Here is a 27992-nt window from a genome sequence, read left to right as displayed (position 1 = left end):
CCGGAGGACGGGGATCCTGTCTACCAACCCCGTACGATGCGTCGACCCTCCTAAGGATCTAGTTCAGTTGACTGAACGCCCAAAGGAAGCGTTCAATAAATACCAGGGATTGATTGATTGATGGATTGGTGGATGGGGGCTAGGGTTAAAGGCTCGGATGTCCCGACCCTGGCCGGGTGGTTCAGTCTCCCCGCCCCCCGCTCCTCTGTCTGTCTCTCTGTCTCTCTGTCTCTTCTCCCTCCCCTCCATCTAAGGGTTGCAACGTTTCCCCCCACGCCCACCGCCCCTGCCCTGCAGCCACAAGCCCTCCAGGCTCCAGGGTGACAAGGTGGGAGCCTGCTGTCGCCCTCCGGGGCCAGGAGAGAGGCGAGGGGGGTGAGGAGGCTGACATCACATCCTGCCCCGAGCCCCAGGCCCCAAGGACCGGTCGGAGCTTCACTCCCACGCTGCGCCCCACGCTGCGCCCGGCGCCAGAAGGCGATGGCCTGGCGTGGGAGCATCCTGGTCCTCCTGCCGCTCGCCCAGCTGCTCGTCCGTGAGTCCGTGGGCCCCGGGGGGGGTGTTGGGGAGGCCACCCGGGCCTCGGCCTCGCCGGGGGATGGGCAGTCCGTGCCCCGGGCATGCAACGGGGCGGCCAGCGGAGGACCGCCTGTGATGGGCCCCGGGGAAAACTGCAGGCAGACCGTTTTACTGGGATCTGGGATCGGGGGAAAACTGGACGGTGAAGGTTTTACTGGGTTGGGGGGAAGGGAAATGGGAGGATGCGAGTTTAACTGAGATGGGACTGGGGGAAAACTGGAGGGTGTGCGTTTAACTGGGATTTGGGGAAGAGGAAACCGGAGGTTATGGGTTTAACTGGTATCTGGGGAAGAGGAAACTGGAGGGTGGGAGTTTAACTGGCATCTGGGGAAGAGGAAACTGGAGGGTGGGAGTTTAACTGGGATCTGGGGAAGAGGAAACTGGAGAGAGCGGGTTTAACTGGGATGGGGCGGAGGGGAAGCTGGAGGGTGCGGGTTTAACTGGGATCTGGGGAGGAGAACTGGCGGGTGTAGGTTTGCCTGGGATCTGGGGAGGAGAAACTGGAGGGTGTGGGTTTAACTGGAATCTGGGGAAGAGGAAACTGAAGGGCGAGGGTTTAACTGGGATGGGGGAGAGGAAACTGGAGAGAGCAGGTTTAACTGGGATGGGGCGGAGGGGAAGCTGGAGGGTGCGGGTTTACCTGAGATGGGGCTGGGAGAAAACTGGAGGGTATGAGTTTAACTAGGATCGGGGGAGGGGAAACTGGAGGACGTAGGTTTAACTGGAATAGGGAAGAGGAAATTGGAGGGAGTGGGTTTTATTGGGATCTGGGGAAGGGAAGCTGGTGAGTGTAGGTTTTACGGAATCGAGGGAGGAGAAACTGGAGAGTGAGGGTTTAACTGGGATGGGACGGGGGAAACTGGAGGGTGTGGTCTTTACTAGGATTGAGGAAGGGAAACTGGAGGGTGCGGGTTTAACTGGGATCGGGGGAGCGGACACTGGAGGGTTTGGGTTTAACTGGGATTGGGGAAGAGGAAACTGGAAGGCGCGGGTTTAACTGGGATGGGGGGGACGGGACTAGAGAGTGTGGATTTAACTGGGATAGGGGAAGGGAAACTGGAAGGAGCAGCTTTTACTGGGGTTAGGGGAAGGGAAAGTGGAGGGAGCAGGTTTTATTGGGGTCTGGGGAAGGGAAACTGAAGCGTGTGGGTTTAACTGGGATGGAGTGGAGGGGAAAACTGGAAAGCGCGGATTTAAAAGGGAGCAGGGAGGGGGAAAACTGGAGGGTACGGGTTTAATTGAGAATGGGGAGGGGAAACTGGAGGGAGTGGGTTTTACTGGGATTGCGGGAGGAGAAACTGGAGGGTGTGGGTTTAACTGGGATGGGGCAGAGGGGAAAATTGAAGAATGCGGGTTTAACTAGGATCTGGGGAAGAGGAAACTGGAGGACACAGGTTTAACTGGGATGGGGGAAACTGGAGGGTGCGGATTTAACTGCGTTGGGGCGGAGGGGAAAATGAGAAAGTGTGGGTTTAACTGGGATGGGGCTGGGGGAAAACTGGAGGGCTTTAACTGGAATCGCGGGAGGAGAAACTGGAGGGGGAGGGTTTAATTGAGCAGGGCCCTAAGTGTCCTGGGAGCGGTCAGTTTTTAGCGGAACCTTCTGCCTGCCTCCTCTCCCCAGCACCCAGCTGGGCCCAGCCCAAGTTCCGGATGGAGAGGCAGGAGGTGACCATCACGGAGCCAGGAAAGACGGTGAATCTCAAGTGTGAAACCTTGGAAAGCAGCCAGACCGGGCTCTCCTGGGTCCACCAGAGACCCGTCAAGCCAAACCAGAACGCGATGGCCCCCACCTTCCTCGTCTTCTTCTCGGGGACCGTCAAAAACATCAGGAAGGCCGAAGGCCTAGAAGAAGCCTTGGAAGCCAAAAGGCTAAGCTCCACCTCCTTCCAGGTGACCCTGAAGAACTTCCAGGAGAAGAACGAGGGTCACTACTACTGCGTGGTGGCCTACAACCAGGCTCTGTACTTCAGCCGGTCCATGTCCGTCTACTTGAAAGGTTCGAGTTGACCCTCCCCCGGGGTCGCTTAGGGGGCAGAAACGAAGACAGGACCAGAAGGGCCCTGAAAATGGGGGGGGGGGGTTGTTGGGGGGAGGAGGGACAGTTCAGTCTGGGCTCCCTCCCCCCTAAATGGACTGAGCTCCCTTGCCCTCGGGCTAAAAAGAAAAAAAGATAGCATTTGTTAAGCTCTTACTCTGAGCCAAGCACCGTTCTAAGCGACGGGTTAGATATAAGGTAATGAGGTGGTCCCGGGGGGACTCACAGTCTTCATCCCCACTTTACAGATGAGAGAACTGAGGCACAGAGAAGTGAAGTCTCTTGCCCAAAGTCACAGAGCTGACAAGTGGTGGATCCAGGATCAGAACCCACGACCACTGATTCCCAAGCCCTGGCTCTTGCCACTAAGCCAGGCGGCTCCACGCAACCTGGGCTCCCTCGCTCCTGGGCTCCCTGGGCTCCCACACGTGAAGCAACGTGGCTTAGTGGCAAGAGCCCGGGCTCGGGAGTCAGAGGACGCGGGTTCTATTCCCGGCTCTGCCACAGTCTGCTGGGTGACCTTGGACAAGGCACTTCACTTCTCTGTGCTTCAGTTCCCTCATCTGAAAATGAGGATGAAAACTGTGAGCCCCACGTGGTATCACCTGATTAGCTTGTTTCTACCCCAGCGCTTAGAACAGTGCTTGGCACACAGTAAGCTCTTAGCAGATACCCTCATTATTATTATCATTTCCCGGGGCGGGGAAGGCCGATGGGCCCGAGGCCACTCACCCCAGCCCATCCAGGAGAGCTGTAAGTGGGGAGAGGTCGGGAGCCGGGGTGGGGGGAGGTCAGCACAAAGGACCACTGTCATTGTCTCGTCCCAGGACCGCCCACCACCAGCCCTCGGACGCCCAGGACGACGCCGCGCCGTCTCAACGTGACCCAGACCACCCCGGCCCTTGACAACTGCCAGGACAGGCCCGGCTCCAGTGAGGCAGCTTCCCCTTCTTCCTCCTCCTCTGTCCCCCAGGGCCCTTGGCTCAGGGAGTGCGTGCACACACGCGCACACACACAAATATACACACACGCGCACACCCACACACATATGGAAAACACACCAACCCACACACCTACACTACACCCACATGCTCAAAATGCACAAACCCACACACCTAACACTATACCCACACATCTACACTACACCCACACACTCATTCATTCATTCGGTCATTTTTCTTGAGCGCTTACTGTGTGCAGAGCTCTGTGTTAAGCACTTGGGAGAGTCCAATACAACAATAAACAGACACATTCCCTGCCTACAGCGAATTTACAGTCTAGAGGACGAGCTTACAGTCTAGACTTAATTCTCTCTGAATCTGGCCTTGGTGGTGACCATCCTGGGGTCCCCCCTGCACCCACCCACACTCCGAGGCTCCCGGTTCCCAGAGGTCCCGCCCCCCCGATCCGTAATTCCCTGACCCCCGGACAAGCAGGGGGTCCCAACCCCTTTTGGGAGCCCTGGTTATTGATTGGCACCATCAGGCAGCTGGGGAAAACGTAACGGGCAGGGAATGTGTCTGTTTATTTTTCTATTGTTCTGCTGTGTGACCTTGGGCAAGTCACTTCACTTCTCTGGGCCTCAGTGACCTCACCTGGAAAATGGGGATCGAGACTGTGAGCCCCCATGTGGGACAGGGACTGTGTCCAACCCTATTTGCTTGTCTCCACCCAAGGGCTTAGTACAGTGCCTAGCACACAGTAAACACTAAACAAAAATTATTATTATTATTATTATTGTACTCTCCCAAGCGCTCAATACAGTGGTCTGCACACAGTACACGCTCAATAAATACAACTGAACTGTACAATCACTTTTTCCTTTTCAACTTGCACAGAAAAGTCCCCAAATCAGAGATCATTTTGGGATTTCTCCTGTGACCTATACATCTGGGGTCCTTTGGTCGGTGGCTGCGCCATCCTGCTCATCGCTCTGCTGACCACCATCATCATCTGCCAAAGTAAGGGACGCCCCTCTTCCCCGGCCCAGGCCCCCCACTGTGGCTGGGGAACCCCCCTCCTCACCCCCTCGCCCCATCTCTGCAGCTGAGGCATGCGGAGGGGGGAGGGGAGCAGAGGCCCGGTCTCGCCATTGCAGTTCCACCCCCGAGATCGACACCAAAGCTGTGGGTGGAGGAGGGTCTGGTCCTCAGTGTTTGAGGCCTGGGAAGGAGCCCCTCGAAGCGTGTCTGATTTTCAGGCCCATCACCCCCACGCTACCCCAAGAAGGCTTGGGGATGAGAGGTTCCCACTTTACGTGTGACAATCTTGCCCCCCGAGGTCCAGAGAACGTTGTCCGGCCTAAAACGCTCCAAACCCCTCACCCCCACCACGTCCCACTCTAGGCCGCACTTCGCCGGATCTCTCCTTGCTGCGGCCCTCGGCTTCTCTGGCTTTGTTTGCGCTTCACCAGCTTGGAAACAGAGGCTCCGGCAAATTCTGCGAGTGGGCGACTTCCTCGCCGATGTCTTAGATTGGTTCCTCTCAGGGTCTTGGGGAGAAAATTTTCAGAGAATAAACATTAAACACCCAAACCATAAACCAAAAACAGCTCAGGCGTGGAGCTGAATAGGAGGGGAAAAGTGAAACCCAAAAGAAAGGTAAAGGATGTGGTGAGCCCCAGGGTGGGCGGGGAGTGGTACTTTAGGGTGGTCTTTCTGCTGGGGCAGTGAGCCTGGAAAAGGGGGGAAGGGGAGAGACCAGGCTCTTAGCCGGAGGAGTTTTAAACCCTTGAGTATAAAATTCACAAAATGGACAATCCGCTCGTGGGGAGTCAAGACTTGGCCCTCTTGCTTGACTTCCTACACTGTCTCACTTTCATCTTTTCATCTCTTCTATTCATGTGGCCCGGCTGCTTTAAGCTACCTTCTCCTCGTGGTAGTGGCCTTTGCTAAACTCCCTCCCTTCTAATCAATCGATCAACGCATCAATGGTATGTACTGAGCGTTTCATGTGGGCAGAACATTGTAGACTGTAAGCTCCTTGTGAGCAGGGAATGCATCTACGAATTCTGTTTTCCTGTCATATGGTAATCGCTCAAGCGCTTAGTACGGTGTTCCGCGCACAGTAAGCATTCCCTGAACGTAATTAAGATCTGGGGAGAGTGCAATACGATAGAGATAAGATTTCTGCCTCCAGAGAGTTTACAGTGTGGTCTAGTGCATAGAGCACGGACCTGGGACTCAGAAGGACCTGGGTTCTAATCCGGACTCCACCGCTTGTCTGTGACTTTGGGTAAGTCACTTCACTTCTCTGTGCCTCAGTTACCTCATGTGTAATATGGGGACCAAGACTGTGAGCCCTAAGTGGGACATGAGCTCGTATCTACTTCAGCACTTGGAACAGTGCTTGACCCATAATCAGCTCTTAACATATACCATTATTATGATAGTTATTATTTCCTTTGCATTCCTTGTCTTGTCTACCTGGATTTTCCAGCGATTGATTCTAAATCCTCCTCCAGCATGGTCCAAAGGATCAAGCCTCTGCCATTCAAACGTGCTTGGTGTTAATTTTCTTTCTCGCCTTTTCGGTCTCCAGGCAACCAAGGCCGGCTTCACTCATTTGACTGTCTTGAAGTGAGAAAATATTACTGTCCCATCCCCCATACTCTGTGGGGATGTGCTCCTACCCTGTCTCCCCTCCCACCCTCACCCCCAACAAGAGCATTCCTCCAAGAAGACTGCTTATCGTCTGCCTGCATCCCATTAATCAATTAATCAATGGTATTTATTGAGTGCTTTCTGTGTGCCGAGGACTTGGGAGAGTACAATACGACAAAGTTGGTTGCTATGTTCCCTGCCCACAAGGAGCTCACAGTTCTGCAGCTCTTATGGTCACCTAAAATCGCAGAAGGAAGTGCAAGGCATGGGAGGTGAAAAACAAACTTTAATTCCAGGAAGAAAAGGGGCGGGGTGGGTACTAATTCTACTTTGAGCCAGTTCTTTGAATTCAATCTCTTTTTTTCTTTTTCCTTTCAAGAATCCCGACGACGCGTCTGCAGATGTGCAAGGTTAGTCACTTGGTACTTTCACCGGTTCTTTGTAATTTACTCTTCATGCTCAAATGAAAAGTAATTACCCTAGCAATTAACCATCGGTCAATCGATTGTATTTATTGAGGGCTTACTGTATGCAGAGCACAATAAATAGGAATAATGGGGTTATGGCTGATGGATAAGAATGATTAGGTGAGTACTTGCCGTGTGGTGGGGATCTCACTGTGAGCAGAGAATGGATCTCTTTATTGTTCTAGTGTACTCTCCCAAGTGCTCAGTACAATGCTTTGCCCGCGATAAGTGCTTAATAAATATGATTGAATGAAGGAATACACATAAAAGATCAAAATCCCTGCCCCAAATCAGTGGGAGAGAGGGAAGGGTAGAGCAAGATCAAACAGGGCCAACACAGTCAATCGGAAGGGGTTGGCAGTGCTGCTTGGGATGAGGAGAGCAAAGATTAGGAATAGCGAATCCCAAGTGGAAGGGTGATGCGGAAGGGAGTGGGAGGGGAGGGTCTGAGGGCTTAGTCAGGGAAGCCCTCTTGGAGGAGATGTACTTTAAATCAGGCTTTGCAGGGTGGGGTGTTTGACTGGAGCCTCTAGGCTTAGCAAAGGATTTGAAGCTTTGCTTCCATCTGGGGCTGGGGGTAGCGGGGTTGGACTGTATTAATGAATAGTTGAAATTGTGAGGAGCTAAGGGGTTTCAGTAGGCCACGCCTTCTCATCTCTACCTCATTAGCACATTTTCCCCTCTTTTTTAGACCCAACAGGCCCCCCAGAAAGCCCAAAGTACCGGACCGATACGTTTAATACGGCCAAGTGCTGGTGCGCAGACTACAGGATTTCTAACTGAGATCATTTTCCTCATTTCCCTCACCTCCCTGTTATCCTGTGTTTTGTATTCTATTTCCCTTTTTGATCAATTTTTAAAGTTTAAGTAATATAAAAACTGTGGAAGATGGGTGGGTCCATTTGTGTTTGTGTGTGTGTGTTTGTGTATGTGTGTGAATGTATGATCCTAGACAAAATCACTGGTTTATGCACTTTTGTAACACGTAGTTGGATGTGGGTGGAATCATGCTTTGGAACTAAAAAGAAGCTTCCAGAAGTGGACCTTCCATAGAAATAGCCAGGATGACTTCCCTGAAACTCCCTCCCCCAATTTGGGGTCCCAGAAAGTCCCTAAAAATGCCATAGTTCTGCCTGGGGAGGTCCAAATGTCTTGGGAGTCATTCTGCAGATAGTATCTACAAAAGCAGTCTTTGGATTTCTTTTTTGAATCCATTTTTACAACTCGAGTAAGGCATTTGTTTTGCTCCAAGATTTAAGCTAGCACATTCCCAAGGGGCAGAAACTGTGGTTTGGATCCTTTCTTGTTGTTTTTTCTAAAATACCATCCGCAATTACAAAACATGAAGAAGTAAATCATCACTCCTGCCTCATCTGCCTGAACAACCACCAAGCATTTCATGGCTTGGGAACTCCATCTTCGGTTAATAATAATAATAATACTTGTGGTATTTGTTAAATGCTTACTATGTGTCAGGAACTGGACTAAGCGCTGGGGTAGATACAGTATAATCAGACCCCACATGGGGCTCCCAGTTTACGTAAGAGGGAGAAGCAGCGTGGCCTACTAGATAGAGCAAGGGCCAGGGAGTGGGCGGACCTGGGTTCAAATCTCAGCTCTGTCACTAGTCTGCTGTGTGACCGTGGGCAAGTCACTCCACTGCAAAACGGAGATTAAGATTGTGAGACCCTTGTGGGACAGGGGCTGTATCCAGCCTGATTAGTTTGCATCTATCCCAGCTCTTAGTACAGTGTCTGTCACATAGTAAGCACTTAACGAATACTATAACACAAAAAAAACCACCCAGGTATTTAATCCCCATTTTGCAGATGAGGGACCTGAGGCACAGAGAGGTGAAGTGACTTGCCCAAGGTCACACAGCAGACAAGTGGCAGAGTTAGAACCCACTTCCTCTGACTCCCAGGCGTGTGCTTTTTCCATTAGGCCAAGCTGTTTTTGTTAGTGATATTATCATGCATGCTAATCAATCAAACAATGGCATTTATTAAGCACTTACTGTGGGCCTGGAAGTCAGAAGGACTTGGGTTCTAATCTTGGCTCCACCACTTGTCTGCTGAGTGACTTTGGATAAACCATTTCACTTCTCTGTTGCCTTAGTTACCTCATCTGTAAAATGGGGATTAAGACTGTGAGCCCCTTGTGGGAAAAGGACAGTGTCCAACTTGATTTGCTTGTATCCACCCCAGCGGATAGTGCCTGGCGCATAGTAAGTGCTTAAGAAAAACCATTATCATCATCATCATCATTATTATTATTGATAATTAAATGTAACAATAAGACAGACACATTCCCTGCCCACAGTGAGCTTACAGGGCCAGCTGGGACCATTGTATCTGCTCTGGGTCCAAGTCCCAAACCCTCTTCAGTATCAGGCCACAACACACATGGTCTTCAAGCTCCAGCTCAGCTAATGCTCCCTTTCACCCCTTGGGGGGCTCTGCCATAGAGGCTCCACACCCGCAAACACCCCCTCTTCCACTGCTCACATAAACCCTGCCTGCTCAAGCGTCAGACATGCGGGAGTTGGCAACTTTAGGATGCCCCCCCACCCCGTCAACCACTTTTACCATCACCTAAGCCTCCCACGCCCTCTAAACTCAGAGGAAAGTCTCGAAACATATTGGAATATTCTAGAGGGACTTGTCATAGGCTGTAGAGTCATTTCTGACCCATCGCGACCTCATGGACACACCTCTCCCAGAACACCCCACCTCCGTCTGCAACCGTTCTGGTAGTAGATCCATAGAGTTTTCTTGGTCAAAATCCAGAAGTGATTTACCATTGCCTTCTTCCACACAGTAAACTTGAGTCAGTGCCCTCGACTCTCTCCCATGCCGCTGCCGCCTAGCACAAGTGAGTTTCGACTTGTAGCAGATGGCCTTCCACTCACTAGCCACTGCCCAAGTAAGGAACGGACTGGATTTGCCTCTGCTTGACTCTCCCTCTCATAGCTGAGACTGGTAGAGAAGCAGCGTGGCTATGAGAAGCAGCGTGGCTCAGTGGAAAGAGCACGGGCTTTGGAGTCAGGGCTCATGAGTTCAAATCCCAGCTCTGCCACTTGTCAGCTGTGTGACTGTGCGCAAGTCACTTAACTTCTCTGTGCCTCAGTTCCCTCATCTGTAAAATGGGGATTAAGACTGTGAGCCCCACGTGGGACAACCTGATTCCCCTATGTCTACCCCAGCGCTTAGAACAGTGCTCGGCACATAGTAAGCGCTTAACAAATACCAACATTATTATTATTATTATTAGAGTACTAGAAACTCTTCTGGTGCTATCTTGAGAGGTGTTAGAGGAACTAGTGGTTTTGAAATCTTTCTTTTGGTTCGGAGACAGAAAGGGAGTCAAACCCTAAGGGATCAAGGATCAGATTTCTTATCAGAAATGTTTAAAATGAAAATTAGAACATTTAAATGAACCACTGTCTCTTGTGTCTTCGCCTATCTTTGGGGTTGTACAGGCCTAAGCCCCAGAAGGCTTGGAATGTTGCTAGTGGCAGAAAATCATAGTACTATGCTTTGGTCAAGTGTACCTAGTAGACAGGGCCTGCTGGGGACCAGAAGGACCTGAGTTCTAGGGTTCTAATCCCAGCTCCGCCATTTGCCGGGTAACCTCGGGCAAGTCACTTCACTTCTCTGGGCCTCAGTTACCTCATCTGTAAAATGGGGATTGAAACTTGTGAGCCCCATGTGGGGACATGGACTGTGTCCAACCTGATTAGCTTATTTGTACTCCAGCACTTAATACAGTGCTTGCCACATAGTAAGTGCTTAACAAACACCATAAAACCTTCTGTTTTAGCAAATTATCCACTCATTATCTAGATCATTTGGGACAAAATATGTTTTTTTTGGTGTCAATTATCCAGGTACTTTGCTAGTAGAAAACTGGCTATCGAGTTCACCATTAGCACTTGAGAGTCCCGGGGCCTCTTGGGAATTTGTATCTTTAAAGGGAAGCAAGCAAGACTGAACTTCACCATCAGGCATTTATTAAGCATCTATGCTGGGCAGAGCAAGGTGTTGAGTGTGGATATATTATAAACAAGACATGATCCCTGCCCTCGAGGAGCTTCCAATCTAATGTGGGGAGAGGGAATGCACAGCGAAAGATTAAATTTTCAAAAACACTGAACAAAAGGAAATGTAGCAACTATAATATCATCCCCAAATCGCCAAATGACCTCAAGTCAAAAATGTTGGTTTTTCGAGATATCACAGAAGCTTTCTCTCTAACAAGAACATGAGAATTTCTAATAGGTGTGGCAACGGCCCTTGATGGTAAAGGCAGGGTTTCATTATGATGGGGGAGGGCTAGAGGAGGATGAAGGAGGAAGAGGAGGATGGAGGAGGACGACGGTGATGATGATGAGAAGCCAGACAGAGGGCCTCCCCTGACTCCAGAACTCTGGAAAAAAGAGGCTCTGGGCTCCAGCTCAAAGTCACATGCTGATAAACATACATTATCTTGCCAGATTGTACTTTCCAAGTGCTTAGTACAGTGCTCTGCACACAGTAAGCGCTCAATAAATATGATTGAATGAATGAATGAATGAATGAATAAAATCCCATTTGATGGACACCTTCTGGTATATCCCGCATTTTTTAACTCACGACCACACTCGATGCAGAGATTAGACAAAAAGATATTGGAGCTGTTTTCTTTTTATCTTTGAAATCTGAAAAAAAAATTCTGAATAAGGAAACTATTCATCTTGAAGGCAAGAAACTCAGAGTCATCAGTTCTAGTGGTGTAACAAAGCCACCCACTTTTCACCAAAGAACTTTCTTGGGATGGAGGTTGGAGAATCAGCATGACCCAGTGGACAGAGCATGGGTTTTGAAGTCAGAGGGCCTGAGTTCTAATCTTGGCTCTGCCAATTGCTTGCTGTGCGACCTTGGGCAAGTCACTTGTCTTCTCTGTACCTCAGTTTTCTCAACTGTAAAGTTCTCCCTCCTACTTAGACTGTGAACCCCATGCGGGGCAGGGACTTGTGTCTGACTTTGTTGATCTGTTCCAACCCCAGAGCTTAGAATAATAATAATGATGGTACTTGTTAATCGCTTACTATGTGCCAAGAACTGTTCTAAGCTCTGGGGTAGATACAATTTCATCGGGTTGGACATAGCCCCTAGCCCACATGGGGCTCACGATCTTAATCTCCATTTTACAGATGAGGTAACTGAGGCTCATGGAAGTGAAATGACTTACCCAAGTTCACCCAGCAGACCAGTGGTGGAGCCATTATTAGAAGCCAGGATTAGAACCCAGGATTAGAACTCTCCCCCTGCTCTAGACTGTAAACCCAGTGTGGGCAGGGAATGACTCTATTGCTGAATTGTACTTTCCAAGCGCTAGTACAGTGCTCTGCACACAGTAAGTACTCAATAAATATGATGGAATGAACGAATAAATGAACCCAGGCCCTTCTGAGTCCCAGACTCATACTTTATCTGCTAAGCCACGCTGCTTCTCATAGAACTGCAGACAAGTGGCAGACAGCAGACAAGTGGCAGAGCTGTGATTTGAACCCAGGTCCTTCTGACTCCCAGGCCCTTGCTGCTTCTCACATGTACTTCTGGAAGGAGCCTCAGACCATCAGATAAACGTTTTTATTCTGGGTTAAGCAAGTTCCTCTTGCTGAGAGCTTAGAGCAGTGTTTGACGTATAGTAAACGCTTAATAAATACTAAAAAAACAAACAACCTGCTCTCATATCCAAGCTCAACTTCGATCCCAACGGGAAGGGGCAAATGGTGGGCAGGACCCCCTGAATCCTTCCACTCCCTCACCGAACGCCAACGCAAACCGGAGACTTGACAGTAGATAAAAGACAACACGTTCATCCCTAGGCTAAATCCACCAGATTTGGGGGAATTTAGAAGGGGACAGGGAGCAGAACAAGGAGCTCCATACGGTGGGGCCAAAAATGCCACATGGACAGAAGGTAGTCAGAGATGCGCAGAGACTGAGAGAAAAATGAAAGAGAGGGAGAAAGTACAAAAGGGGAAAGAAGGAAGGGGGCAGACCAAAATGGAGAGAGGCCAAAAAGAGTAAACAAACAAAGGGTGAGAATGGACATGAGCATAACATGAGTAGTTTCCCCAGGCTTTGGTATAGTGCACTGCACCCAACTTAATAAATTCTACTACTAATAATAATAATAATGTTGGTATTTGTTAAGCGCTTACTATGTGCCGAGCACTGTTCTAAGCGCTGGGGTAGACATAGGGGAATCAGGTTGTCCCTCGTGGGGCTCACAGTCTTAATCCCCATTTTACAGATGAGGGAACTGAGGCACAGAGAAGTTAAGTGACTTGCCCACAGTCACACAGCCAACAAGTGGCAGAGCTGGGATTCGAACTCATGAGCCCTGACTCCAAAGCCCGTGCTCTTTCCACTGAGCCACGCTGCTTCTCCAGAGAAGCAGTGTAGCTTAGTGGATAGTGCAGGGGCCTGGGAGTCAGAAGGACCTGTGTTCTAATCCCGACTCTGCCACATGTCTGCTGTATGACCCTAGGCAAGTCACAGAGGCACAGAGTGGTGTGCCTCAGTTCCCTCATCTGTAAAATGGGGATTAGGGCTGTGAGCCCCATGGGGACAGGAACTGTGTCCAACCTGATTAAATTGTATCTACTCCAGCATTTAGAACAGTGTTTGACATACAGTAAGCCCTTAACAAGTACCGTTATCATTATCATTATTATTATTATTATTACTGATATTACTTCTACCACCACTACATTCCCTCTCATCTTTTAAAAACTCTTTCTCCCATTCTTCATCCCCATTCCCCATGACTGCCATCTTCTCCCACTCACTTTTTGATGGCTCTTTTCCTTCTTCCTTCAAAAATGCTGATAGCTCCCCTAAACTAAAAAAAACAAAAAAAACCCTTCTCTGGATCCCACTCTACCTTCCAGCAACAGCCTCCTCTCCCTTATCTCATTCCATCCAAATTCCTCCAACGAGTTGTATAAATTTGTAGACTCCATTACCTCCCCTCCAACCTTCTTTTTTAACCCAGTACTAATGTGGTTTCCAACCTTTCACTCCACTGAGACCACACTACTCTATCCAAATCTACTCTATCCTCAAGGACTATGTCCAACCTGATTAGCTTGTCTCTACCCCAGAGCTTAGAACAGTGCCTGATACCTAGTAAGCACTTAACAAATACCATGAAAAGAAACAAAAAAAAGGGGAATGTGACTACCAACTCTTTTGTATCGTACTCTCCAAAGCGCTTAGGACAGTGCTCCACACATGGTAAGCACTCAATAAATATCATTGATTAATTAATTGGGTCCCCATCTCTTCTCACTTTACATTCCCTTTCTTGAGTAGCCAAATCTTCCTCACTAACCCTATTCTCTCACTTCTTCTTCACTCTCACACTTCCCCCTCCTCCAGGTCATTTCTCCATAGATGACCTACCTGTACCTCAACCTTAATATGTCTAAAACTGAACTCCCCATTTTTCAGCTCACAACCTCCCTTCCAACAAACCTACTCATCGCAGTCAACAAGCCTGCCTTCCTCCCTGTATCCAGAGCCTGCCACCTCGGTTCTAACTTCGACTCCCCTTCCAAACCTCACATTCAGTCGGTCATTAAATTCTGTTGGTATTTCCCAAGGCTGGAAGCAAACTTTTATAACCAGAGATCAGTGGAGAGCAGCCTTCCTGGTATGGAGGGGGAGAAATGGACGACACCAGGCAAGCAAAGCAGGGCCTTGGGGTGGAGAGGCAGGGCTATGGTTGCTGGTGACCAAAGAAAAGCAGAAAAAGGAGCTGGGGATGGAGCCAAGAAGCAAAGCCCATCTCCATCCCAGCACCAGGTGGATGGAACACCTCCACCACCATACCCCCACCACTGTCCTCTCCACACCCGCTGCCCTGAAACGCTCATTACGGGACTTTTTCTTCCACCAAAGCCAAGTTTTGATTACTTCCATCTTACTTCCATCACTACCGGTTCTCCTCAACATTTCTTCCTGTCCACCCAATAATAGTAATATTAATAATAATTGTGGTATTTGTTAAGCGCTTACTATGTGCCAGGTACTCTACTGAGCGCTGGGGTGGATACAGGCAAATCGGGTTGGATACAGTCCCTGTCCCAGGTGGGGCTCACAGTTTCAATCCCCATTTTGCAGATGAGGGAACTGAGGTCCAGAGAGGTGAAGTGACTTGACCAAGGTCACACAGCAGATAGTGGCAGAGCCGGGATTAGGACCCAGGTCCTCCGACACCCAGGCTCATGTTCTTACTAGTCAGTCATGCTGTTTCCCAAGTAAGTACTTGTTTAAGTACTTACTATCGACATATCCCTATTTCCAATCTTTATTTCATTCTCTCTTATTTGGTCTTATATCTTTCTCCCCCGGGCAAATCATTCACTCCTGGAGGACAGAAACAGTGTCTTTTAGCTATATTGTGCTCTGCCAAGGGTTTAATGTAGTGCCCTGCAAAGTGTTAAGTGCTCAATAAATACTATGGATTGGGGCACTCAAAAATCAGCCAGGGTTGGCATTTCTTTCAGAATTCTTCCCTGTTTCTCTGGGTCTTTGGTCCCAGTTTCCCCCATCACTCATCCATGAGCTGCCTTAGGAGTCTCCACATATCTTGTCTCCTTTCTGCCCCCCGCCCCCCAAGCTCCCAAAGGCAAATTTGATTTTGTTTTAATGGTGAGTGGGAGAAGAGTTAGGTGCGGACAGTGCACACATCTTAATTGAAAAGATGGTGGGAGAGAAATTTCAGGGATTGTGAATAATAATAACAAGGATAAAAAGTCACTTACTGTTTCACAAAGTAAAGCTGGGTTCTCCTCTGTGAGCCTGCAAGAGAAAAGAGTAAGGATTATTTTGTTATTCACTCCGTTAACCATTTTGCCCATTTAGCAGGGGGCTTACATTTTCCTTACCAACTTAGTAAGCATTCTTATGGTTGATTAACTCCCTCGCAGACCACTACCTAGCTAATAAAAACAAGAAAACATTCTGCAGATATCAAGTGATCGTAACTATGCCAAAAACAATCATTCCATTAACAAATGAGTAATCATTTCACTGGTAATCATTTGACCTAAATTAGAAAGAGATTAGAGACATTTCTCTCCAAGATTCAACTACTTTTTAGGCTGAAGTCCCTTTCTGTAAATTATTTTAACATCTGCCTCCCCCTATAGGCTGTAAGCTCAAATGTGGGCGGCGATCACATCTACCAACTCCGTTATATTCTATTTTTCCCAAGAACTCAGTAAGAAGCTCTGCACACAGTAAACACTCAACAAATACCGATGATTGATTGCTTGATTGATTGAATATCACTATCACAGATCATTCAGAGAATACTTGAGGCAACCAGGGAGCAAACATGACTATTTATGGTCTCCCTGAACTACATTCTTTCTCTCCTGCACAATCCAGTGACAATAATAATTGTGGTATTTGTTAAGTGCTTATTATATGCCAAGCACTGTTATAAGTGCTGGGGTTGAAATGGTCCTTTCCAACTCAACCCTCTTTTTCATGGTATTTGTTAATAGTGGGTGGGAGAAGAGTTAGGTGCAGACAGTGCACACATCCTAATTGAAAAGACGGTAGGAGAGAAATTGTTGTTAAGTTGTTAAGTGCCTATTATGTGCCAGGCACCAAGCTAAGCATTAGGGTAGACAATTAGAACTATAATAATAATTGTGGGATTTGTTAAGCACTTACCATGTGCCAGGAACTGTACTAAATGCTGGGGTAGATACAAACTAATCAGGTCCCTGTCTCCCTAGGGCTCATGGCCTTAATTCCCATTTTACAGATGAGGTAACTGAGCACGGAGAAATTAAGTGACTGGCCTGAGGTCATTCTGCAGACAAGTGGCAGAGCTGGGATTAGAACTCTGGTCTTTTTGACTTCTAGGTCTGTGATCTATCTATCAATATATATGATGGTATTTGTTAAGCTCTTATTATATGCCAAGCACTGTTCTAAGCTCTGGCATAGATACAAGATCATCAGGTTGTCCCACGTGGGGCTCATGGTCTTAATCCCCATTTTACAGATGAGGTAACTGAGGCACAGAGAAAAAAGTGACTTGCCTGAAGTCACACAGCTGACAAGGGGTGGAGCCGGGATTATCCACTAGACCGTGCTGATTCTCTATCATCATCAACTGCTAAAGGCATCCTGCTCCCTGAATACTTACATCTGTGAATGTGCTGCAGCCTGAGCCTCCTCATCTAGTTCACCTCCTATTTGCTCTCCCGACCGATGCTAATGGGAGATTTGATCTCACACCTGCTCCTGGGAAGCCCGGCCCCTTCCTGCTTTGCCCTTTGCTTTCAATCGTGCAGGAGGAGATGGGTTTGGGGGGAGGTTAACATCACAACTGGGTTCCAATCCCAGCTCCCCATCTTGTCCACGATGTGAACTTGGATGAGTCACTTAACCTCTCTGTGCCTCAGTGATCTCATCTGTAAAATGAGGTTTAGGGCTGTGGGCGCCAAGTGTGACAGGGACTTTGTCCAACATGATTACCTTGTATCTACCCCAGTGCCTAGTGCAGTGTCTGGCACATAGTAAGCGTTTAACATATACTATAAACTTTTCTTACAATAAATACAGAGGGTAGGCCAATCGGAGCCAGCTGAGCCCACTTTCCCACTACACCCTATTTTCCCTATTTTTTGTCCATTATTTATTCACTCAATTGTATTTACTGAATGTTTACTGTGTGCAAAGCACTGTACTAAAAGCTTGCGAGAGTACAATACAACAAGGAACATTTTCCCTGTCCACTTTGAACTCACAATCACATCAATATTTCTGATTTGTGCATGTATGAGTCCTCTTTCAAATGTCTGCTTGCATCCCTGTTATCTGTCTCATATTGTAATTCCTGAGAGGGCAAGGCTGAAGGCTAATTAACTTTGCACTATACAACGCTCTGTAGATGTCATGTGGAGGTGGACATTTAATGAAAATTCCTTGATTAGGAGAATTATGTTGACAATGATGTCAAAGAGGTCAGAGAAGTGAGGGGATTTGTTCTGAGTGCAATGTGCACCCTTAGAGATCTTGAAAAGAACATGAATGTCTGTTTTGGAATGATAATAGTAATATAACATAGTAATCTCATACTATGTACCAGGCACTGTCCTAAGCCCTGGGGTAGATACAAGGCAGACCAGTTGGACACAATCCCTGTCCCCCATGGGACTCACAGTCTTCATCCCCATTTTACAGATGAGGTAACTGAGGCCCAGAGAAGTGAGGTGACTTGGCCAAGGCCACAGAGCAAAAATGTATCAGAGCCAGGATTGGAACCCAGGTCCTTCTGGACTCCCAGGGCCACGCTCTATTCTCCAGGCCACAGAACCACTCTATTTAGTCCTCGGTGGTTTCAGCATCCATCCGCCTGGAGGCAGGGGCCTGACCCAAATGATCCCGCAAGCTCCTTCCCAGCTCTCTGACTCTGGGCATTCAATCCAGCTCTAGAGTTCTGGGTTCAATGGGAGAAACGACTCACGGTGCAAGTGGATGGTGGTGGCCAGAGAAACCAGCAGGAACAGGAGGCATCCAACCAGCAGAGCCGTGAAGCGCTTGTTGCAGGAAAGGCCTGAAACGGACAAGACCCAGAGTTTACTCGGCCGCTGGACCCTGGAAACGGAAGAGGATTCCATTCCTCTAGGTTCTTTTTTTAAGCATGAGCACTCTACCTAATAATGACGACGATGGCATTCGTTAAGCGCTTTACCACGTGCCAGGCTCTGTACTGAGCTCTCGGGTGGATACAGGCAAATGGGGTTGGACACAGTCCCTGTGGCACATAGGGCTCACAGTCTCAATCCCCATATTAACAGATGAGGTAACTGAGGCATAGAGAAGTTAAGTGACTTGCCCAAGATCACCCAGCCGGTGTGGTACGGCGGGGATTAGAACCCAGATCCTTCTGACTCCCAGGCCCGGGCTCTTTCCACTTGGCCACCCTACTTTCTTCTCTGCACACGGTAAGCATTCAATGAATACCACTGATTGACTGATTGATTGGTTGATTGATTGATTGATTGATTGATGGGACGGGTCTTGGCTTCCCTCCCAATAATGGCAATTAGGAGGCGTCAGAAGCCCCCTTGTGGAGTTCAACGGCAAAGCTGAGAGAGACTACAAGCTAGATCTGGCCCTGGTCCTGAATTTGGGGGCGCCCAAGTCGGTAAATACCACACTCCCCCCCCCCCTTGTGGGTTTTTTTTAAGCGCTTACTATGTGCCAGGCACTGTACTAAGCGCTGGGGTAACCGGGTTGGACACACTCCCTGTCCCACATGGGGCTCACAGTCTTAATCTCCATTTTACAGATGAGGGAACGGAGCCATAGAGAAGCGAACTGACTTGCCCAAGGTCACACATTAGTGGCGGAGGCAGAATTAGAACCCAGGCCCTTTCGACTTCCAGGACCGTGATCTACCCACTAGGTCATGCTGCTTCTCACCCACTCACTTATACTTGAGAAGCAGCATGGCTTAGGGGAAAGAGAACGGGCTTGGGAGTCAGAGGTCGTGAGTTCTAATCCCGGATCCCCCACTTGTCAGCTGTGTGACTCTGGGCAACTCACTTCACTTCTCTCGGTCTCGGTTACCGCATCTGTACAATGGGGATGAAGACTGTGAGCCCCACGTGGGATAACCTGATGACCTTGTATCTACTCCAGCGCTTAGAACAGTGCTTGGCACAGAGTAAGCACTTAACAAATACCAATATTTATTGATTAGACTGTGAACCCGTCATTGGGCAGCGATTGTCTCTATCTGTTGCCGAATTGTACATTCCAAGCGCTTAGTACAGTACTCTGCACATAGTAAGCGCTCAATAAATACTATTGAATGAATACTTGCGAAAAGGAGATCTGGGCATGTCATGACCTTTCCCATCAACACCACCTCCACTGTCATCAAAAACGGGGAGATCAGGGAAGAGCTAATTGTTAGATCAACAATAGATGCAACATCAATAACTGACTAATTGCTCCTGGTGGGAGCCTCGTTTCTAGATCCATAACATTATGCCAACCACCATATTTATAAAACATTCCCCCAAAAAATCTTTAGGGGAAAATATTCCCTTTTTCCCTCCAGAATTAGATGATTTCATAGGGCTTCCTGAAATCCAGTTGCATTTGAGCTTTATGTCCAAATTTTTTGCCCAACATATTAGCCCGAACAAAATTGGAAAAAAAGAACCTGAACCGTGGCATAAAACTTTGCCAAGAAGAATGTCAGAGGAAGCCCTAAATCTCTCTTTCTTTTAATTCGAGTATTTTGAAGTTAATGAAGACGTATTTTCATCCCGGTTCATCACCCAGTTGATGAGAAGGTCAGTGTGAATTCAGTTCATACCATTCTGTCCAGGTGTATTCTTGTGTGGATGTCTACACCTTTTCTTGGGGCTCTCCTCTTTTCTAGTAGGGTTGACAGTGGTGGGAAGGACATCAACTAAGGTTAAAAAAAGAAAATTGATTTTAGTCCAGTTATAACCTCCTTGCGGACAGGGACTGTGCCAACCATTTCTATTCTAACATAATTTCTTCTCCAAGAGGTCTTCCCTGACTAAGCCCTCTTTTCCTTTTTTCCCATTCCCTTCTGCATCACCCTGACTTGCTCTCTTTATTCATCCCCTCTGCCAGCCCCACACCACTTATGTACATATCTTCAATTTATTTTTTTCTACTCTAGACTATGAGCTCGTTGTGGGCAGGGGATGTGTCTGTTTATTTTTATAATGTACCCTCCCAGAATGCAATACTTAGTACCGTACTCTGCACACAGTAAGAGCTCAATAAATACGATTGACTGACTGATTACTCTCCCGAGTGATTAGTACAGTGTTCTGCACACAGTAAGTGCTCAATAAATGTCACTGATTGATTAAGAGCAAAATAAAACAGCAAACCCTCTCCTGATGGAGACGAGAGGTAAAGAGTCCGAGGAACCAAGCCTTGATAGGGAACCACTCTCTGATGGGGTGGTTCCAGAACAAGAATATCCAAGAATTAAAAGGAGCTTTTTAAAAAAAATGGTATTTGCTTAAGCACTTACTATGTGCCAGGCACTGTACTATGCTCTGGGGTAGATACAAGCTAATCACGTTGGACACAGTCCCTGTCCCACATGAGCTCACGATCTTAATACCCATTTTACAGATGAGGTAACCGAGGCACAGAGAAGGCAAGCGAAGTGCCCAGGGCCTCACAGCAGAAAAGGGGCGAAGTCAGGATTAGAACCCAGGTCCTTTTGATTTCCAGGCCGATGCTCTATCCACTAATCCACACTGCATCTCTAAGATTTGTAATCTCCAATGTCTCTAGAGGGGCAGGGAATGATGTCCAAGCTTTCATTGGAATTCAGAGCACTCCCTTCCGCCTTTATCAATCAATAAATTCCTCAATCAATAACAGAGTTGGTAGACATGTTCCCTGCCCGCAAAGAGCTTACATTCTAGAGGGGGAGAGAAAATCGAAGGAGGAACTCACTCAGGTATCTAGTTAGAAATTGCTCTACTCAGAGACGCTGTAGGGAACGAGGTAAAAAGTTCAAGGAGCCAAGACCTGAAACAGACACTGTAAACCACAATCCCTGCTCCAGATCTATTCCTACTTCTCAGCAGGATGGCGAATGAGTCATTTTTTCTGAGTCTAGAGAGGAAATGCCTGAAGCAAAGAAATCTAAATCAGGAGTATGGAGAACAGGTAAAATACAAGGAATAAATGTACAGAACTGTCAGAAATAAGTTTTCCTTTGGGAGAAGCCTTATTACTCTCAATTTTCCACACAATTAAGGTGGCCAGGACTAGGAGACAGGACCTGAAGACTAAACTTTCTTCCTTAAGACCTAAAATCATTTCCTTCCAGACCAGAGATGTGTTCCTATAACCTGTCTTGTCCATTTAAGCAGGGTGGCTTAGTGGAAGGAGCCTAGCTTAGTGGCTAGAGCCCGGACCTGGGAATTCAGAAGGAGCTGGGTTCTAATCCCACTCCTCCACATGTCTGCTCTGTGACCTTGGGTGAGTCGCTTCACTTCCTTGTGGCTCAGTTACCTCATCAGTAAAATGGAAATTAAGAGTCTGAACCCCATGGGGGATAGGGACTGTGTCCAACTTGATTAACTTGGAGCTCTCCCGGCGCCTAAAACGGTGCTTGGCACATTGTGAGCGCTCAACAAGTACCATGATTATCATTATTACTTACCTACCTCCATCCATTAGTAATATTTATTGAGCACTTACTGTGTGCAGAACACTCTACTAAGCACTTGGGGAAGGGAGTTGGTAGGCGTGATTCCTGTCCACGAGAAGCTTAAGGTCTACAGGGGGAGATTGTAAAATAAGCACAACACATTATCAAGGCACCCTGCTGCTTGCCAAGGGAGATTTCCAAATGGACCAGACGATGACGTTGAGCCCCCAAAAGGGCAGACAATACAGACCATTCCCTCCTCACCAGGAGCCTTACCCACTCTCAGGTTCGTTCCCCTTCCAAAGATGAGCGCGGGAGCCTGGATAGCAGAGCAAAAATAGTCGCCGCTATCCGAGAACTTCACGTTCTTGAGCTCCAGAGTGTAAGCGTTTCTACTCTGCTCCTTGGACACGGTGACCCTGGCCTGCACGGAGCCATTGCCGTAGGTGACCGAGCCCATCCCAGAATAAGAAGCCACGAACTGTTTGCGACCGTCCATGCAGGGAAACTGGCTTTGGCGGAACCAGTAGATTGTATTGGTCTCTGTGGAGTATTTCATCTCACAAGTGATTGTCACATTTGAATCAGGCAGGAGTATGACATATTCTGGAGTCTGCTGCAGGGCTGGAGCGCTGGGTATAGCTTGGGGGAGAAAGAAGGGATAATTACTGAGTCTTCCCTGAGGGTTTTTTTTAAATTAATCTATTGATCATAGATTAATATGGTCTATAATCTATTATAATCATAGATTATACCTGAGGGCAGGAATCATGTCTAACTCTATTATGCTCTCCCAAGTGTGTAAGGAGCTCAATAAATACCATGGATTGATCAGTATCGATTGATTGAGTCTGTGTAGAGCACTGTACTGATTGCTCGGGCGACCACGTAGCTGATATGATTCCTGCCTAGAGAGGGAGATGGTCACTTAAATAAATTATAGGCAGAGAGACGCAACAGAGTTTAAAAATATGAACAGAAGTCCCTAGCGGGTGGAGGTGGAGGAATGAATAGCCAAGTCCTCATTCATTCTCCCGGCAAACAAAATAAATTAACAATCTGTGAATCTGTGCCTTTTGAACTCCGGTAAAGACAGCAGAATATAGACTGAAAACTCCTTAAAGGAAACTGAAATGGGGTAACTTTCTTGTGTAAGAGTTATGAGGATCTTGTTTTTTGGGTTTTTTTGACTACTGGATGACAGAGTCGGAGAAAGTTTTGTTAAAGGAGATTCTACTATAAGGAAGATTCCCCACCCCACAACCTCCACCAGACACAGCTATGATAGGAGCTCAAGTAGGAGTGATCCGCGCTTTCCTCTCCAACCAAACGGCTACCTTACTGCTACAGGCTCTCGTTATATCCCGGCTAGACTACTGTGTCAGCCTTCTCTCCGATCTCCCTTCCTCCTCTCTCGCCCCGCTCCGGTCTATTCTTCACTCCGCTGCCCGGCTCATCTTCCCGCAGAAACGCTCTGGGCGTGTCACTCCCCTTCTTAAACACCTCCAGCGGTTGCCTATCGACCTCCGCTCCAAACAAAAACTCCTCACGCTAGGCTTCGAGGCTCTCCGTCACCTTGCCCCTTCCTACCTCTCCTCCCTTCTCTCTTTCTACCGCCCACCCCGCACGCTCCGCTCCTCTGCGGCCCAGCACCTCGCCGTCCCTCGGTCTCGCCTATCCCGCCGTCGACCCCCGGGCCACGTCCTCCCGCGGTCCCGGAACGCCCTCCCTCCTCACCTCCGCCAAACTGATTCTCTTCCCCTCTTCGAAACCCTACTTAAAACTCACCTCCTCCGAGAGGCCTTCCCAGACTGAGCTCCCCTTCTCCTTCTACTCCCTCTACCGCCCCCCCTTCACCTCTCCGCAGCTTAACCCTCTTTTCCCCCCATCTCCCTCGGCTCCTCCCCCGCTCCCTTGCCATCCCCTCAGCACTGTACTCGTCCGCTCGACTGTATATATTTTCATCACCCTATTTATTTTGTTAATGAAATGTACATCGCCCCGATTCTATTTAGTCGCCATCGGTTTTTACGAGATGTTCTTCCCTTTGACTCTATTTATTGCCTTTGTTCTTATCTGTCTGTCTCCCCCGATTAGACCGTGAGCCCGTCAAAGGGCAGGGACTGTATCTGTTGCCGACCTGTTCATTCCAAGCGCTTAATACAGTGCTCTGCACATAATAAGCGCTCAATAAATACTATTGAATACTATTGAGTGTGAGGTCAGGGTTGTAGCCCATTTTATGGACTGTCATTAAACTAGCCTCCCCTACTACCCAAACTAGCTAGCTCTTGCCATCAAAATTCAGCCAGAGAACCCTTCTCCTCTCAACTCCACGAGGTCCTGTATTTTGCCCAATAGGCAGAAACCTCTTAGCCAAGCAGCAAAATAGTTCCTCAGGGGAAGCAGCAAGATGTAGGGAAAGAGACCGGGCCTGGGAGTCAGGAGGTCATGGGTTCTAATCCTGACTCCACCACTTGCCTGCTGTGGACCTTGGGCAAGTCACTTCACTTCTCTGTGCCTCAGTTCCCTTATCTGTAAAATGGGGATTGAGACTGTGAGCCCCGTGTGGGACAGGGACTGTGTCCAACATTATTTGCTTGTATCTACCCCAGGGCTTAGTACCGTGCTTGGCACATAGTAAGCGCTTAACAAATACCACAATTATTATTATTCCTGGCTCTATTAGTCAGTTTAAATTCTACTCCCCAGCACCTGTCTGTCCCACCTGGAGAATTACTCAGGATTTGCAGCCTCCTCTGTTCAGAAGCTCCAAATCTCCTTTCGGGTGGTTATGAACAGCCCAGGGCCAGGATCCTGGCTAGTGTCCTATGGGCCAGGGCAAGAAAACATTTTGCAGCGTCTCTCTTACGTCTTAGCCTTTCCCTGACCCCAGAGATGGCATCTTCCTGGGCAGATGGGCGGCTGGGCATCCCGTCTGCTCCTTTGGCCAAGGTGTAGGCCGCAGGATCCCGATGCCCCGACCCCTCGATGCATCCCCGCCTGCTGGCTTCGCTCTTACCCGGGACCTGCACGGAGAGGAAGAGGCCCAGCCGGGGCCAAAGCCATGGCCACTGCTGCATCCTGCCTGCTTGCCGCTGCCACCAGCCGGAGGACCGGCCCGAGGACCGGGAGGACCGGGAGGACCGGGAGGAGGTGATGCGGGAGGTGGTGTGGGAGGAGCAGAGGGAAGAGGATCGGGAGGAGGAGGAGCAGGTGGAGGAGCAGGAGCAGGTGGAGGAGGAGGATCAGCAGAAGGAGGAGGAGGATCGGGGTAAGGATCAGGTGGAGTTAGATGACGAGGAGGAGGAGGTGGAGAAGGAGGAGGAGGAGGGGACGAGGAGGAGGAGCAGGAGAAGGAGCAAGTGGAGGAGGAGGATCAGGGGAAGGAGAAGGAGGAGGAGGATCGGGGAAGGAGCAGGAGGAGCAGGGAAAGGAGGAGGAGGGGATGAGGAGGAGGAGGAGGAGGAAGAGGTGGAGGAGGAGGAGGAGGTGGAGGAGGAGGAAGAGGAGGAGCAGAGGAAGGAGCAGGTGGAGGAGGAGGATGGGGAAGGAGCAGGTGGAGGAAGATTAGGAGGTGGAGAAGGAGAAGAAGGAGGAGGGGATGAGGAGGAGGATGAGCAGGAGCAGGTGGAGGAGGAGGAGGAGAATGAGGAGGAGCAGGGGAAGGAGCAGGCGGGGGAGGAGGAGGTGGAGGAGGAGAGGCGGTAGAGAAGGAGGAGGAGGATTGGGGAAGGAGGAGGAGCAGGGGGAGGAGAAGGAGGAGGGGAAGGAGGAGAAGGAGGAGGGGATGCGGAGGATCAGGAGCAGGAGGAGGAGGTGGAGGAGGAGAATAGGGGAAGGAGCAAGTGGAGGAGGATGAGGATCAGGGGAAAGAGCAGGTGGTGGAGGAGGCGGAGGATCAGGATCAGGGCAAAGAGCAGGTGGAGGAGGAGGAGGAGGAGGAAGAGGAGGAGGAGAAGGGCTCCCGGGAGGCTGAGCCCGGGTCTCTTGCTGCTTGTCGGTCGGTCGGTCGGTCGGTCCGGAACGAGCCCCGGGGATCCCGAGCCCGGGGGAGGGGGGAGGACGGGGCCCCGCGGGAGGAGGAGGAGGAGGAGGAGGAGGAGGAGAAGGAGGAGGAGGAGGAGGAGGAGGAGGAGCAGCCAATGGGGAACCGGTCCGTCCCCACCCATCGGGGAGGAGGAGCCAATGGGGGACCGGTCCGTCTCCCCCAGCCGGGCGCGCCTGGCCGGAGCCCCCCAGCAGCCAGGGTCAGGGAGGGATCCGGGGCGGGGCGGGGGAGGGGAGGAGGAGGAGGAGGAGGAGGAGGAGGGGGACCAGGATCGGGAGGAGGCCGAGGGGAAGGAGGTAGGGGGAGAAGGGAAGGGGGGCAAGGGAGAAGAGCAGGGCGAGCAGGGAGAGGAGAAAGGGGTGAGGAGGAGGGGGAGAAGAAATAGGAAGAGGAGGAAGAGGAAGAAGGGGAGGAAGATAAAGGAGGAGGAAAAGGAATAGGAGGAAGAAGAGGAAGACGAAGAACAGAAAGGAGGAAGAGGAGGAAAAGAAAGAGGAAGATGAGGAGGAGGAAGAGGAGAGACAAGAGGAAAAGGAGGAAGAGGAGAAAAGAAGAGGAGGAGGAAGAAGAGGAGGAGGAAGAGCAGGAGGGAAAGAAGATGAGGAAGGGGACAAGGAGGAAGAGGAAAAGGAAGAAGAGGAGAAAAAGAAGTAGAGGAGGAGGGAAAGGAGGAAAAGGAGGAATAAGAAGAGGAGGGTGAAAGTTGACTGTAGGCAGAGAGCGTGTCCACCAACCCCTTTGTACTGAACTCTCCCAAGCGCATAGCTCAGTGCTCTGCACACAGCAAGTGCTCATTAAATGCCACGGATCGATTGATTGTCGGGCCTAAGGTTGGAGGAGCTGAGCCTCGGCTGGAGGTGGAGCGTCAGGCAAGGCCTGGCGCTGGTCGGCAGGAGGGAGGGAAAGGATGGGGCGATCCTGGTACCGGCCAGTCCCGGATGGGGGTCGCCTTAGAGAAGGGGAGCTCCCCGGGAGCACATGGATTTCAGTGCTGGAAAAACCAGGTGCGATTCGGTCTCCCCGGTCACATCTACACCGGCACCGCCAAGAGGGGATTTGGGTCAAATATCCGGGGAATTCAGGCAGATAATCCAGGTTGCGGAATGGATAGAGCCCAAACCGGGGGGTCAGAAGGACCTGTTTTCTAGTCCCAACTCCGCCACTTGTCTGCTGTGTGACCTTGGACAAGTCACTTCACTTCTCTAGGCCTCAGCTACCTCATCCGTAAAACATGGGGATTTGAGATTCGCGAGCCCCGCATGGAACAGGGACTGTCCAACCTGATTTGCTTGCGTCCAGCCCGGCGCTCAGTAGAGTGCCTCACACACAGTAAGTGCTTAACAAATACAATTATTATTATTATTATTATAGATGAAGATCAAGGTACAGTGAGTAGGCTGGCATTAGAGGAGCAAAGTGTGTGGGCTGGGTAGATCAGCAACGTAAAGTAGGACTGGGAGAGCTGTTTAAGTGCCTTAAAGCTGATGGTAAGGAATTTGATTCAGAGGCGGGAGGGCAACCATTGCGTGTTCTTAGAGTAGAGAGAGCGAGGACTGAACATCTTAGAAAAATCATCTGGGGGGCAGAGTGATTTAAGGCCTACGTAGGGCCAAGAAAGGAGGCGGGGAGGTCAGCGAGGACGCCGATGCAGTATTCAAGGTGGGAGATGTAAACTCGTTGTGGGCAGGGAATGTGTCTTATTTATTGCTCTATTGGATTCTCCCAAGCACTTAGTACAGTGCTCTGCACACAGTAAGCACTCAATAAATACGACTAAATGAATAAAGGGCTTACAATCTTGTCGAGGTGACAAACATCAAAAGAAGCCCCCTCACCCAAGGGCTCATCGGACCCTCTACGCTCTACCGATGACAAGTGGGCATCAAATGCCCCAAACAAGAGTGGACTCACTAGCCAGGCAGAGCAGAGAAGTTATGGGTGGCCATGCCTTCACAGCCATGCCTTGCTGCTCATTCATTCATTCATTCATTCATTCAGGGAGTTTGAAG

General features: G+C 49.4%; 2 protein-coding genes across 3 annotated transcripts; one reads left to right on the top strand and one right to left on the bottom strand.

Annotated features, from left to right (window-relative positions):
* The first annotated feature begins 4 nt into the window (after positions 1–4).
* On the top strand, positions 5–7577 carry CD8A (CD8a molecule). Its single transcript, XM_029046698.2, has 6 exons — positions 5–535; positions 2204–2578; positions 3445–3549; positions 4456–4578; positions 6599–6629; positions 7378–7577. The coding sequence occupies exons 1-6, from the start codon at positions 481–483 to the stop codon at positions 7424–7426; spliced, it is 738 nt and encodes a 245-aa protein (XP_028902531.1). The 5' UTR covers positions 5–480; the 3' UTR covers positions 7427–7577.
* On the bottom strand, positions 4424–25067 carry LOC114805475 (T-cell surface glycoprotein CD8 beta chain-like). 2 transcript variants are annotated; one of them, XM_029046700.2, is made up of 6 exons: positions 24955–25067; positions 22209–22574; positions 20097–20192; positions 18231–18320; positions 15508–15544; positions 4424–5108 (listed from the first exon to the last, which is right to left on the bottom strand). In XM_029046700.2, exons 1-6 carry the CDS (start codon positions 25013–25015, stop codon positions 5102–5104), a joined length of 657 nt encoding a protein of 218 aa, XP_028902533.1. In that variant the 5' UTR covers positions 25016–25067; the 3' UTR covers positions 4424–5101. The 2 variants fall into 2 exon arrangements, with proteins under 2 accessions (XP_028902533.1, XP_028902532.1); XM_029046699.1 differs by lacking the exon at positions 4424–5108 and adding an exon at positions 10428–11385.
* Positions 25068–27992: the final 2925 nt, after the last annotated feature.

Source organism: Ornithorhynchus anatinus, chromosome 18, assembly GCF_004115215.2.
Source record: "Ornithorhynchus anatinus isolate Pmale09 chromosome 18, mOrnAna1.pri.v4, whole genome shotgun sequence".
Taxonomy (NCBI): domain Eukaryota; kingdom Metazoa; phylum Chordata; class Mammalia; order Monotremata; family Ornithorhynchidae; genus Ornithorhynchus; species Ornithorhynchus anatinus.
Note: the sequence above shows the minus strand (reverse complement) of the source record. Positions and strands in the feature narration are given on the sequence as shown.

Excerpts from the sequence above, each read along its gene's own strand:
- CD8A (XM_029046698.2), top strand. The coding sequence starts at position 481 with ATGGCCTGGCGTGGGAGCATCCTGGTCCTCCTGCCGCTCGCCCAGCTG. Across the intron at positions 2,579-3,444 it reads CATGTCCGTCTACTTGAAAG|GACCGCCCACCACCAGCCCT; the intron begins GTTCGAGTTGAC and ends GTCTCGTCCCAG. Across the intron at positions 6,630-7,377 it reads CGCGTCTGCAGATGTGCAAG|ACCCAACAGGCCCCCCAGAA; the intron begins GTTAGTCACTTG and ends CCTCTTTTTTAG.
- LOC114805475 (XM_029046699.1), bottom strand. The coding sequence starts at position 25,015 with ATGCAGCAGTGGCCATGGCTTTGGCCCCGGCTGGGCCTCTTCCTCTCC. Across the intron at positions 20,193-22,208 it reads GGGAACGAACCTGAGAGTGG|TTGATGTCCTTCCCACCACT; the intron begins GTAAGGCTCCTG and ends TTTTAACCTTAG. Across the intron at positions 15,545-18,230 it reads CACCACCATCCACTTGCACC|GCTCACAGAGGAGAACCCAG; the intron begins GTGAGTCGTTTC and ends TTTCTCTTGCAG.